Source organism: Cyprinus carpio, chromosome B13, assembly GCF_018340385.1.
Source record: "Cyprinus carpio isolate SPL01 chromosome B13, ASM1834038v1, whole genome shotgun sequence".
Lineage (NCBI taxonomy): Eukaryota > Metazoa > Chordata > Actinopteri > Cypriniformes > Cyprinidae > Cyprinus > Cyprinus carpio.
In genome coordinates, this window is record NC_056609.1 from 300,001 (window position 1) to 313,726 (window position 13,726).

The window sequence follows — 13,726 nt, forward strand, 5'->3', positions numbered from 1 at the left end:
GGCAGCACGTCTCTTGTTCTCCATCACACTGTCGGCCTGCTGCGGGTTCAGGAAGCCTCCTCTCGGACCGTAGCCGGGACATGATGCCAAGAAATCCAGGTTGTTGCTGAAGAAGGTGGCCATCTGGAGGAGATATTATAACTGAATGAAGAGGAGCGCAGTGCTGCGTGTCAGAGGTGTGTGTCTGTGTGTTAGAGATGGTAAGATTCACTGATTCGCTAAGTGCAGCCGCATAAAAGTTAATGATGTGATGCATCGATTTAAAAAAGTGTGCATCGGATATAAGTTGACATTTGTATCACAATGCATCATTTCTAACTAGTGATTTCTAATTAACAAAATCACCAAAAAAAAAAATCCTAGTATACATAATATATGTGAGCTGTGTATATATATATATAAAAATACACACACACGCATGTATACAGGTGCATCTCAAAAAATTAGAAAATCGTGAAAGTTTCAAAAAGTTTAACTTTCTTATATTCTAGATTCATTACATGTAAATTAAACCATTTTTGTTTTAATTTTTATGATTGGAGCTTATAGCTCATGGAAATCAAAAGTCCAGTGTATCAAAATATTAGAATATTTACATTTGAGTTTCATTAAATGATCATCCCTACAGTATAAATTCCAGGTATTCTTTGAAACCACAGTAATGAGGAAGACTGCTGACTTGGCAATAGTCCAAAAGACGATCTTTGACACACTCCACAAAGAGGGTAAGTCACAGAAGATCATTACTTCACAGAGTGCTGTATCAAAGCATATTAAAATCAAGGTTGACCGGAAGGAAGAAATTGGGTAGGAAAAGGTACACAAGCAACTAGGGATGTGCATTTTAAGCAAAAGTAATATTCGATAATCACTGGGTATTATTCGATTAGTAGTTGATAATCGCACCCCTCCCACGCATGCACCCACGCACTCACGCACGCATAAACACACACACATAAAAGCACTATTTCTAACATATTTGCATAAGTAAAACCTATTTATGTACAGTGGTGGCCAAAATGATCAGAACACTAGTGTTTCAGCAGTTAAAAATGGTTTTAAGTCAGTTATTTCTATCTTTTGCTGTAGTGTGTCAGTAGAAAATATCAGTTTGCATTTCCAAACATTTATCTGGTCATTAATTGTAATAATGCAGTGAGATTTTAGTGCTGCACACAGAGATCTGATCTAATCATCATCAGTCTGTCTGGAGTGACATGAAGAAACAGAACAAACTGAGACAGACTCAATCTGAAGACCTTTCCACAGCTGTTGGTGAGCGATGCCAGCGAGGACAGCAAACACTCGTTAGTGGTGCAAAGCTTCTGCGTGACGGTGGGCAGACCCTGCTCCAGAGACGCCTTCTGACTGTAGTGCTGCGACAGCTCTGCTCACACACACACACACACACACACACACACACACACACACACACACACACACACAGGATTTAAGACTAGTCAGTGAGGGAGATTTAAGGAATAAATTGAAGCGAACATGTCAATACGTTCTCTAACTCTACGTGTCTAGACCAGGGGTCTCCAACCTTTTGTACACTGCAGACTGGTGACGTTTTGAAAATATTCTCATGGACTGGCTGGGGGGGGGTGGATTTATATATAGTGGTTTTTGGGTCACAGATTGGATGATTTTTCAGATAAGCAAAATAAATATTTAAAGCACAAAGAATGAGAATGCCGTGAAGGGTTTTTTGACATTTTGTGTGTATGTATTTTAAATGCAGGGAGATGTGAAAGAGGCATCATTCGTGCGCTGTCTGAAACACAGCTCTATGCTTCTCTATGAGAACAACATGCGAGTAACAAATTGAGTAACGAATCTCTTTCGTTTCTTCTTCTTTTGGTTTAAAATTGCTTGAATGTGTAAATTAATCTGCAAATCAGATGCGTGCCGAACAGTGGGGGCTGGAATGAAGTGAGTTTAGGATTAAAACAGTAACTTAACTGAAAGAGAAAACAAGTTTTCATTGTCAGATATTTGTTTTGTTTTAAGCATAAACTCACTTCATTTTGTTCAATTTCTCAGATTCATATCTTCATTCTGCATCTGCAGTAAATGTATCATATTTAAGGCTGTTCTGCAGTGAGTGCAGCATTAAAGGCCTGACTCTCACCTGTGGCAGCGTCGTGAAGGCCGTGCAGACACGCGCTCATCTGGGTGAAGACCGCATTAGCACTGCTCTGACACATGGCATCTGAACACACACCTGCGGCACAAGACTGCACTCGTCAGCCAAATGCGCACACACACACACACACACACACACACACACACACACACACACACACACACACACACACACACATCAGCGTAACACACTCACTGGGCAGGGCTAGCAGAGCCACGTAAGACTTCAGCTTCTGAAAGACGGCGGTCAGTTTCTTCATGTCCTTCTGTAGCTGCCGGTTCTTGGACGCCAGCGCTGCCGTGCAGAGAGATGCCTCGCAGTCCTCCTCTAGACTGCACACACACACAAGCTCAAATTCACGACTGACGTCTCACATTGAAACAAAAACTGCACTGCATTAACAGCTTGCATTTTAACACATTGTATTGTCAAGACTTGTGTTTTCAGCGCAGGAATTCAACATGATTTTATATTTCAGCTGTGAACATTTCAATTGGAAATTGCAAGCTCTGAAAACACATTCAAATGCAAGCACTGGTAATGAAATCTTTTTTTTTTTGCTCATTTAGTGCAATTCCATATTTTTGTTTCATTAATTTAAAGGCACAGTATGTAAGATTATCATAAGAAAATATCCCAAAACCACTTGCACAGTGTGATATATTTCATGCAGTTGTGTAGCTACGTTGCCAAGGATGTGTAAATCCATAGAAATTCCCATTTTAAATAATGCTTCATCCCTGGTCAGTGAAGTAATATCCACACTATCCTCAGCTTCCGCTTGCAGAAACTGTGGCAACTCACAGATACAAATGCTGCTGTACAGTTCAACTAAATCCAATACGGATGTTGCGAATAAAATGAAAAATGTTGACTGCAGCATTAAATATAGATCTGCTCAATATTGCGCCATGATTTTTTTACGCATTTTTGCAGTGTTGCACATTACAACCCATCACACACGAGTCTGTTGAGATTATGAATGCAATTAATTTTTGTTCAGTGTATGCACTCGCTGACTGAATTCAGCTCTCACACCAATTCTCTCATCATAAACAACAAGTGCAGATCTCTGTGAACAGCAGCACCCATTCATCACCAGTGTTTTCCCAGAAACATCATCCAGCCAGCGATGGGATTCCTTCGGCCAGAAAAGGATACCCTGCCTTCCGGCACCAAACGCACGTAACAGACAAAATCTTCTCCTTGCTGAAAACTGGTGCTAAATCTTCTTAAGCAGCTGAAAGCAAAATCTCTGCTTCTGCGATGTTCGCAGGTTTCAATTTAAGAACTAGTAGCAAATACTAGACTTTTGGGACTCCATTCAAACCGTAATTCTCATTCCCTGAACTGTGTGTGTGTGTAGTTTCATGTACAGTAGAGTAGATCAATAAATTCTTGTTCCTTGCAAAGAAAGATGTCTCTTGGGTTCTGCTCAGTAGCTCAGATCTTCTTTACCTCGATCACAGTTAATGAAATCATCACCAGCATGTATTATGACCTTTGGCCAAGGGAACAATATAAACATCAGAATTGGTAAGATATACTAATTTTTAACTATACGCTGGACGAATAGTTGATAAAGTGTAAAATATTTATTCTGAATCCGTTTTAATCAAGTTGATTCAGAATCTTTGGATTCGATTCCCACTGAACTTGACCTAATTCCTTACAGTATGGTGTAAGAGATTCATTCATAAAATCGTGTATAGACAGCTTTACTGATTATAAGACGAGTTTTTTGAGAGTGCTTAAACTCACACTACACTTAAGTCACTCACAATGTAAGTTCTTTGCTCGCTTTCTCTGTATATTTGTTTCGCTGTTTGAATAACTGTGGAAGGTAGAGGCAATTAAAAAAACTATTTAAAAATGTAAAAAATGAATTCATTACCTCATCTGTGAACATCCTCCTTCATATCGTCATCAAGCTTCACCTTTGTTATCGTTTTGAAAATGTGACCTCTAGTGGCAAAAACTTACATATTGTGCCTTTAATATAAAAAGAAGCAGCAGCCAACAAGCAGCAAGATATTTTGTGTCAGTCAGTTTCTAAATATTCTAAACAGATTATATATTAGGGCTGGACAATATGACCTAAAATCAAAATCTTGATTAACTGAACATTTTACCTCAATTATGATAAATGTACAATTACTTTATTTATTTATTTGCTCTCATAATTCACTGACAAGGTTTGTACTATAAATACGCTCAACTATTAAAGGTGGGATATTTTTTTTTTCAAACTATATATGGCATATTTTTATCAAAACACAAATTTCTTAAAATGAAAATGTCGTATGAAAATTGTCAGATTTCAATGTTAATGTAAAAAGCATATTTTCACGCTGCTCCGGTCGCTCAGATGACTCAGTGTTCTGGACAGAGTCACGTGACCACACACACATGGGAGCTAGTTATTAAGGGAAGGTCAGGGCTGCTGCCGCGGGCTGTTTTTTAGTATATTTTATAATCAAAGCGATTGCCCTTAATGTGATTTTGGCAGAGGGGACACCCAACGAAGAGGAAAACTCAGTGAAAAAACAGGATTGGGATAGTTTTGAATATTAATCGGCCTTGTTTTGTTTTGTGGATCTGGCAACCCTGGGGAAAGTATTAAAAGGATTAAAAATCACAAAATAACTGACGTGGGAAAACCACAACCGGTTTGAGGTTATGAATGCCGTTTTTCCCAGCCCTATTATATATATACACATGTCCTGTATATGTGTGCAGCTGGTAGAGCAGCGGGCTGCTCCCGGTGTGCTTCTGTCGCAGTGAAGCGTGAGCGGTCGCACCTCTGCAGCTGGTACGGCAGGATCTTCTGCAGGAAGCTGCTGTAGGAGGAGAAGGATCTGGAGAAGTCCTGCAGCTTGACCAGTGTCTCCTGCAGACACAGTGAGACTGGAGTCAGTGTGTGTGTGCGTGTGCGTGTGTGTGTACGGTGTGTGTGTCTCACCAGAGCGGTGATGCTGTCCTCTGTGATGCTGTGATGCAGCTGCAGTAGATCCTCCTCTAGTGGACGCAGGTACGAGGCGTTCTCGTGCAGATACTGAGAGAACTGCACACACACACACACACACACACACACACACACACACACACACACACACACACAGGCGCTCCGCTTACATGAATCAGCAGATTCAACATTACATGAGCACTTTAATTCAACACTGAAGCAAAATCAACACGTCCTGCACGGCTAACAGCTGCAGATTTAGCCCGAGTTACGGCCAGCTCTTTTAACATTCAATCCTTAAAACATACTAGTATCTGTTCTCATGCTACCAGAACTTATTATTTTAGCTGCTAGTATCTATTCCATTAAGTACTAGTACTTATTCTTTATCTACTAGTCATTTAAAAAAGTACTTATTTCTATTATTAGATACTAGTTCTTATTCATATTACAAAAAGTACTAGTACTTAATGGCTTAGATACTATTAGCTAAAAGATCTGTCCGATATGTAAGAGATATTGAAGAGCCGCTACTGTATTATTAGAGCGTGTTGTGGTGATGGAGATCCATCATGAATCCCATCACTGTCCAGAGAGGAACTCTTCATCTGCTCACAGTCTCCTCTGTGTCTCTCCATATCACCGTATGCTGCGTATGCACTTCTATATGGAGAGACACAGAGGAGACCTTTGACAAAGGAATTGTTAAATAAAGTCATTATTTTTGTTTTCTTCGCTTACAAAAGGTGTTCCCGTCGCTTCATATAACCCAGATTGCACGTCTGATGGCAGATGGAGTATTCTGACGAGGCTTTTCATACCTTTCCTGGACCTTGACACTGTTATTTATACACCAAGCCCTAGTTTGTTTGGTGTGTTCCACTCGTCGGCAGCAGTTGAATCGGTGTCGGGGACATTGGCGTGAGTGAGAGCTCTGATTGGATGTTCAGTTAAGCAAACGGGTCAGTGCCTCAGAATTAAAGAGAAAGTGATGAAAAGCATGTGAATGAAGGCGGTACAGACAGAAGGCTGTTTAAATGTTACGTGATCTTTCCCAATAATTCTAAAACGCAAGTTTTTTCATAACAACATGAACCGCTTAAAATTATTAAAGTTATCAACATTACTGATTTTCAAAATGGTAAGCAAGCGCTGCTTTGTTTACGTTTCGTATATCTCCATTTATCTTGTATATCTTTGTTTCGGTTTCTCCTTTTGAATGATGAATATATACTATTGATAGCTGCTGATATTGACAGTTAATTCCTCTCAACAATCCAAAGAACGAACCTTAAATAACACATTACTCTTTCGAATACTCTATTCCTATTAGTCAGTCACGACATTCCAAGGTCTTATGGGACAGTCACAGGGCTCCCGGCTTTCATCCAAAATATCTTAAATTGTGTTCCGAAGACGAACAGAGCTTTTACGGGTTTGGAACGACATGGGGGTAAGTGATTAATGACAAAATTTTCATTTTGGGGTGGAGTATCCCTTTAAGGTGCTGAATGCTGGAGCTAAATTCATTCAATCAACACCATAATTAGCATTGAATGAGAAAACAGAATGAAATAGTTTTCTGACAGAAAGAGCTTTCAGAGATGCACCCATATTTCAGCAACTGAAGTGAATTTGTCTGGAACAGTTTAGAAAAGCTGAAATGATGGACTGTGACACTTGATAAGCGTTGACACTTGATTAGCGTTTCTCTGCTGGTGTGTTTTGACTGTACGAGTGTTTGCTTCACACAGCGTGGATGAACTACAGCAGGATGCTACGAGATATTTAGGTCTGCACTGTATTCAGCTGATGAGTGAACTAAACTGTAGCTGTGGCCATCCAATAATCACAAGGAGATATGTGACCCTGGACCACAAAACCAGTCATAGGGGTCAAGTTGAAAAAATGAAAGCTGAATAAACTTTCCATGTATGTATGGTTTGAGGATAGGACAATATTTGTTAATCTGGAATCTGAGGGTGCAACAAAATCTAAATATTAAGAAAATCTATTTTTTTTTAATAAAACAAAAATACAAATTAAACATAAAACATATAAACATACAAACTATAAAATACACAAAGATTACTTTAGAAACAACACATTCATTTAATATCCTAATGATTTTTGGCATAACAGAAAAATCTATCATTTTGACACATACAATGTATTGTTGACTATTTCTACAAATATACCTGTGCTACTTATGACTGCTTTTGTGCTCCAGGGTCACATACCATTCTTTTAATACAAAACATTTTCTTTGATCTCAAACGATGTGAATTTGATCACAAAATTCAATGAATAAATCTGGTTTTGTGGCTCTGTAATGTGGCGTGGCAGATCACTATAGCAGCACGTGCAGTCATTTTCAGTTTCAGTTTTCAGCTCAATGAAACCTTTATTCTGGTTTCTGTGTTTTGGTAAAAAATGAATTTGGGTGTATCACTGTTTTTCCGTTGTCCATCAGCTGATGATTGAGTGAGTAGGTGCAGTGAGTGCTGTACCTTCAGGTTGACGGGTGAGATGGCCTCGATGGATGAGTCCAGAGGATAGATGTGGACTCTCTGCTCTGTGTACGAGTGTAAGTTCAGCAGAGCCGAGACCAGACTCTGAACAAACCCTAGAGCCTGAGCCGCCACGTCACGAGCCTTCAGCTGCGCGCACACACACACACATACATGTCTATACTGCACTTCGATAATGTGACTAAAATAGGAAAACTCCACGTCTTGATTCAATTTGTGTTCACTTCAAGTATGACTTTAGTCAGATTAAGGTAATCAAAAATCTGTTTACATGGTAGATTCTAAAATGAGAGTATTGTCTTAATCATGTTAAAATCTGAGTATTGTTGTCCTTGTAAACGTGACAGCAGTCAGCAGGAGCATCCCTCTCACCTGATGCCTTCTGTTGTGCAGAGGAACGTTCAGACTGTTGTAGTCACTCAGCTCTGCAGAAACACAACACTCACACATGACTACACTGTGTGTGTGTGTGTGTGTGTGTGTGTGTGTGTGTGTGTGTGTGTGTGAGAGATACTCACGGGTGTCGTTGAAGGGCACTTTCTCCTGGATCACACTGCTGCTGTGCTTTAACTGACTGCTCACTTCACTCTGGTACTTCCTCAGCTGCTGCTGACTGACACACACACACACACACACACATCAGCTATATGTAATGGAGGAGAAGACATCTGAGTGAGATGTGACTGCTGGTCTTCTTTGAGACACCCATATGAACAGGTTACAGCACAGCTGTGTTTAGATCTGCTTTGGTTCAGTGTGTATCTGGTTATGGGATGCACCTCGGTGTATTAAATGGACCAGTGGTAGTAGTGTATATTTATTTAATGCCATGTCAGCATCTTAGGCTATTTTCACGGCAAAAACAATATAAAAAAATAACAAAGTATAACAAATACAATAAAAACCAGCAAACAAACAAGCACAAGTTATATCACACAAGATGTTTTACACTAACATACGATAAAAATTCTAAAACCTTTTCTGGCAAAATTACACTAAATAACTGAGTTCACTTCATAAGAGTTTTCTGCATACATTAAAAGCGGGACAGTCCAATAATATGTGTGTGGCAGAAGGGGAATCTTGCAGAACATGCACTGAGCAGGGTCTTCACCTTTCAGCAAACATGCACGAGTCAGTCTTGTGTGAGGTCTCTGCTAAATATTGATCTAATCTAGTTTTAAACGAGATTACAAAACTGTTTGAAATTTCTGGATGGATTTCATGTAATTTATTATTTGTACATGTATCCCACTCTTCTTGCTACTTATTTAATATATAACGATTAATAATAGGTCTGATCTCTGAGAGAGGAATTTGACATGTGTTTACTTCCTGATTAAAAGCCTCCTTTGCAGTTGCATCCGCTCACTCATTTCCTGAAAGCCCAACATGGCCTGGAACCCAGCCAAAAATAATACTACAGAATCGATTCTGTAGATGGTACACTTTGGTTGAAATACAATCTATCAAAGGATAATCAGTTTTAACGAGTCCATTACTTGAAGGCATGCTTTTAGAGTCCGTAAAAATTATAGAATCCTTTTGTTGTGCATTTTCAATATATTCCAAAGCTAATAGCAAAGCACGTATTTCAGATCTTTTGGAATATACAGATTCAATAATGCTGCTGTCCAGTCACCACTGCTGCAGTTACACCATTATCTGTTTTTATTTGCTTTTAGTTTGACAGCTTCAACCGTCTGTTTTGAAGTAAAGGTTCACTGGCTTCAGTGTACAAACTCTGCACTGGTGAAGCTCTGAATGCTCCCAAAGCAAGCCGTGATCCGTGATGATGCACTGTATCAAATATCTGTTTATATGATTTCCTGGCAGAATTATAAATTACACTCCCATAGTCTAAATGGGACTGGCTAAGTAGAAAATGGATCATACTACACAACAGAAACACTGTGCGTCCTGAATCACAGGATCAGAGATAGTCCTCACACTGCAGTGATGAGTGAATGTGAATACTCACCACTCTTCAGTTCTGATTCGACAGTCCTTGGCTTCTCTTTCCAGCGTCTGAGCGTTTACCTGACATCATCAAACAGACACGTTTACATCTCCTCATGGACACACACACATCAACATCATCAAATCACATATCAGGAGCACCAGCGGTCAGGTTCAGAAAAACATGCCTTGAAGACACTTCTCGAGACACAGATCAGAATGAAAGTCTCCAAAACAGCGAGTTAAAAATCAATCTGTGTGAAAAGTGATTTAGGTGATGTCATGACAGTCATCTTTAGGCCCATCCCTAATGATTAGGGCTGCACGATAAATCACAATGAAATCACGGCTAGGTCGAAGCTGCAATAGTCATGTGCATCTGGTCAGTGAAGCAGGGTTCTGTGATCAGCATTAAATCTCCATCTGAAGACCAGAGAAACTCCAAATACACCCCACAGAAGAAACCCAGGAAATCCCTATAGCGCTAGCTGAATATACAGAAGATTCAGCTGCTTTCATTGATTCAGCGTGACTAATAAACACATGGCTGTGACAATATGGTTTATTATATCTTTCATTATAATAAAGTATATAATAATGCAATGCTTTTATCACTGTTAAGAATGCTATGAAATGTGTTGCGTGTCTTATTCTGTGTAAGAAGCCACATCATCTCACTGAAGGATTTATTTCAAACACTCGACTGACGTTATGAAGTGAGTTTGGAGTAAAATCATGTTATTAAATGTGGTATTTTCACCTGCTTTCAGATAGAGCAGTATTTACTACACAGAGCCATAGTTCACTGACAACCTACGCAAACAGCTTTCATAATCGTGCAATTATATCATCTGTGAATTGTTTTGTGCAGCTTGTCAGTGAACTACGGTTCTGTGTAGTAAATGCTGCTCCATCTGAACGCAGGTGATGGAGATTTACTACTAATCACAGAACAGCCTTACTGACGAGATGCACATGATCACTGCATGTGATTACTTGTGCAGCTCTACTAATGAACACAATGGGTTTCCGGCATGTGAATGTGTCCCTGACCTCCAGAAGGGCTTTATCGTTCTGCAGTTTCTCGATGGCGTCTGTGTATTTGCGGTTGAGAGCGTCGACGACGGCCTGATGCTGCTCAGACTCTTTCTCCAGCTGATCTAGCCGCACTCTCAGCTGAGCCTCCTGACGACGGTACTGCTCATCCGCTTCATGAAACTACAGACAGAACACAACATTATCAGCAGCTGAGCTCTCATCGGTGAGCTCTGAAACTCCCCATTCTGATCACGGGGTTTTACAAGTGCTAACACTACATGACTATCTGCATGATTGTTCTTAGTTATATTGTGTATATGGAGAAAAAGAGAGGACCAAGCACCGAACCCTGAGGTTCCCCGCTGCTCAACTTATGTGATTTATTTACTTATGTGGGGAAGTCGTGGCCTAGTGGTCAGAGAGTTTGACTCCTAACCCTAGGGTTGTGGGTTCGAGTCTCAGGCCGGCAACACCACGACTGAGCTGCCCTTGAGCAAGGCACCGGACCCCCAACTGTGCCCCGGGCGCCGCAGCATAAATGATACCCACTGCTCCGGATGTGTGTTCATAGTGTGTGTGTGTGTTCACTGCTGTGTGTGTGCACTTTGGATGGGTTAAATGCAGAGCACAAATACTGGGTCACAATACTTGGCTGTATGTCATGTCACACTTCACACATCACACTTTATCTCCCTTTTGTCCAGCAGGGTGCTGGGTACACCGTGTCCTAACTACATGCAACAAGATTCCAGCGACAAACAGTGTGTGTGTCCACACCAGACGCGACGCGGCAGAATCAATCAAATATCACAGCCAATCAGCTGGGCGGAGCCTCTCTGGAAACACACTGCACTTGCAACAAAATTAATAAGTTTATAATCTAATTCATAAATATTAAATGTTTTAAACCTCATTAAATGTACATACTGAGTGACTGATACCATCTTTGCCATGGAGTACACTTGTTGGTTCGCAGTTCGCATCTTTGCTTTAATTTATTTTCAAGATCTATTGTTGCTTTCAGTATGGCTGTAAGGTCACGCAAAATGATATTCAAACCCACATTAGGCACGTTTTTAACTTTGAATAAAGCACATAATCACCTGAGATTATCTACTGTCATATCATTTGAATGCTGTTGTTCCAGCCGCAGCGTCGCTAAAACAGAAACCACTTCTAAAATATTAATTTTGTGTGTCGCTGTCACGGTTAGTTAAAAAATAAAAACTCTGATTGGCATGGAAAAGATACCTTTTATCACATGTTGTGTGTAGTTATGACACGGTGTAATCTGGAGCTATTCTGCACATTCTGACCTAAGAAAAGGCAATAACATTGACCACTTAACCTTGCTGAATCAAACTGAATTTGACGAAGCAAAAAATGTTTAAATTTTTATTGGTTAGCTTGTATATGTGTCAGATCAGATGCACAATTCTGCCCGTTCTAAATCAGACAGAGAGATAAAGCAAGAGATTGTGTGTGTGTGTGAAGCTAATTACTTTAAAAAACAGTGACAGTCCCACCTCACTGCTAAGAAACATCATGTCGTTTTTCTGTAACAAAGCAGTTTTATTGAAAAAAAGTGTAGGGACAGCGCTGACAAAGAGTTTCTGTGTTTGAGAATGTTTCTGTGTGTGCATGTGACCATCTGTGTAATACGTGTTTATGATATCTGAACGGATGTTTAAATGCTGTTTGAGATGGCTTGTTATGACATTCTCAGTAATGTCACGAGAGTCCTTGCATTCACTGTGTGATGAAGCTCCTCAGAACTCAAGAACTGTTCAAACAAAGCCGGATGTACAGATCATCGATCTACGTCTCACACACACACCTGGATGTGAAGCCGCTCGTTCTCCTGGATCTTCTTCTGCAGGTCTTCATCAAACACGCTCTGTGTCTGCAGGCTGACCTGAGATGGAGAGTCACCTTTATTCTGCGCAAACACACACAAACCAACAATAACTGCTGATGTTAAACATCCTCCCGCTCTACGAGAGCATCTCATATTGTCCCTGATCGGCTCATTGTGCCTCATCAGCTCTGTGTGTGTGTGTGTGTGTGTGTGTTTGTGTGTGTGTGTTCACTTTGCTCTTCTTGCTCTTGCTCTCAGACAGCAGCAGCTCCTCCTGCAGCAGCTCCACTCGTTTGGTCAGCTGCTGGTTCCTGAAGCTCAGGCTGTCCATCTCCTGCTCCACCTTCCTCAAGCTCTGCTCCTTCTGCTTCAGCTCATCCTGCACACACACACACACACACACACACACACACACGTGAACACACACACACACAGCACCAGACCCCCAGCGCAGGACCTCACACAGACCTTCAGGGAGCAGGAGGCGGTCTGCTCGTCCACCACGGCCTTCTTCAGCACCTGATTCTGAGCTCGGAGCTGACACACACACAGAACACATTTAATCATTTACACACTTTCACCGGTAGAAGATGAACAGACAGATGATAGGAGAGTGTTTAAGAACCGGCAGAAACCGCTCTGTCATCACGGATGTCTGCTGATGAAGAGCTCACCTTGGAGTACTCCTGGGCCAGTTTGCTGTATTTACTCTGCAGATCCGTCACGTTCGCCATGAGATCGGCTGTCAGATGTGTGTGTGTGTGTGCTGCGGGATCAGTGTTTGATCATCGCTGTTTATGAAGACAGGATCACGTGAGCAGCGACTGACTGACTGCTCATCTGCGGCTAAAGCTAATGCTAAGCGGATATCTGCATCAAGCACAGAGGATAGTTTACACAGACTGTATCAAAATAACGTAACGTGTATCATTCCTCAGTCTGTGAGACTGTATATTGTTTTTACAAGTCAAACCTGTTAAAACCGCTCATTTGTTTCGATCCTTGTATCGTCTCTGTAACGTTTAGCGGACAGAAGGACACCAGACACATCGAAATATCGCGCTGTAAATCCCTCTTCCGCGCTGAAACACTCTCGACAGGTAAACAAACGAAACCACATTCACATTCACGGAGCTCTTATTTAATCTCGCTCTCGAGCGGCTCTATCGCCGGACCGACCGTTCACGTGATCACGGCGACAGCGCACACCCTTCAAAATAAAAGCC

At 40.9% G+C, this 13,726-nt stretch overlaps 1 protein-coding gene across 2 annotated transcripts in view; it reads right to left on the reverse strand.

Moving 5' to 3' along the window:
• ppp1r21 (protein phosphatase 1, regulatory subunit 21) overlaps positions 1-13,726 on the reverse strand; it is a 27,436-nt gene extending 13,710 nt beyond the window's left edge. The window contains exons 1-15 of one of the 2 annotated variants that reach the window (XM_042736172.1): positions 13,175-13,726; positions 12,969-13,037; positions 12,733-12,879; positions 12,480-12,557; positions 10,658-10,822; positions 9,627-9,685; positions 8,164-8,258; positions 8,018-8,070; positions 7,625-7,774; positions 5,112-5,213; positions 4,951-5,039; positions 2,345-2,481; positions 2,135-2,227; positions 1,260-1,387; positions 1-123 (exon numbers count right to left, since the gene is read on the reverse strand). The exon at positions 1-123 is cut by the window's left edge and continues 24 nt beyond it. In XM_042736172.1, the coding sequence (XP_042592106.1) occupies positions 1-123; positions 1,260-1,387; positions 2,135-2,227; positions 2,345-2,481; positions 4,951-5,039; positions 5,112-5,213; positions 7,625-7,774; positions 8,018-8,070; positions 8,164-8,258; positions 9,627-9,685; positions 10,658-10,822; positions 12,480-12,557; positions 12,733-12,879; positions 12,969-13,037; positions 13,175-13,234 (1,548 nt within the window). In that variant the 5' untranslated portion in view covers positions 13,235-13,726. Of the gene's footprint in view, positions 124-1,259; positions 1,388-2,134; positions 2,228-2,344; positions 2,482-4,950; positions 5,040-5,111; positions 5,214-7,624; positions 7,775-8,017; positions 8,071-8,163; positions 8,259-9,626; positions 9,686-10,657; positions 10,823-12,479; positions 12,582-12,732; positions 12,880-12,968; positions 13,038-13,174 lie in introns of both variants that reach the window. The other variant, XM_042736171.1, reaches the window with a different exon arrangement.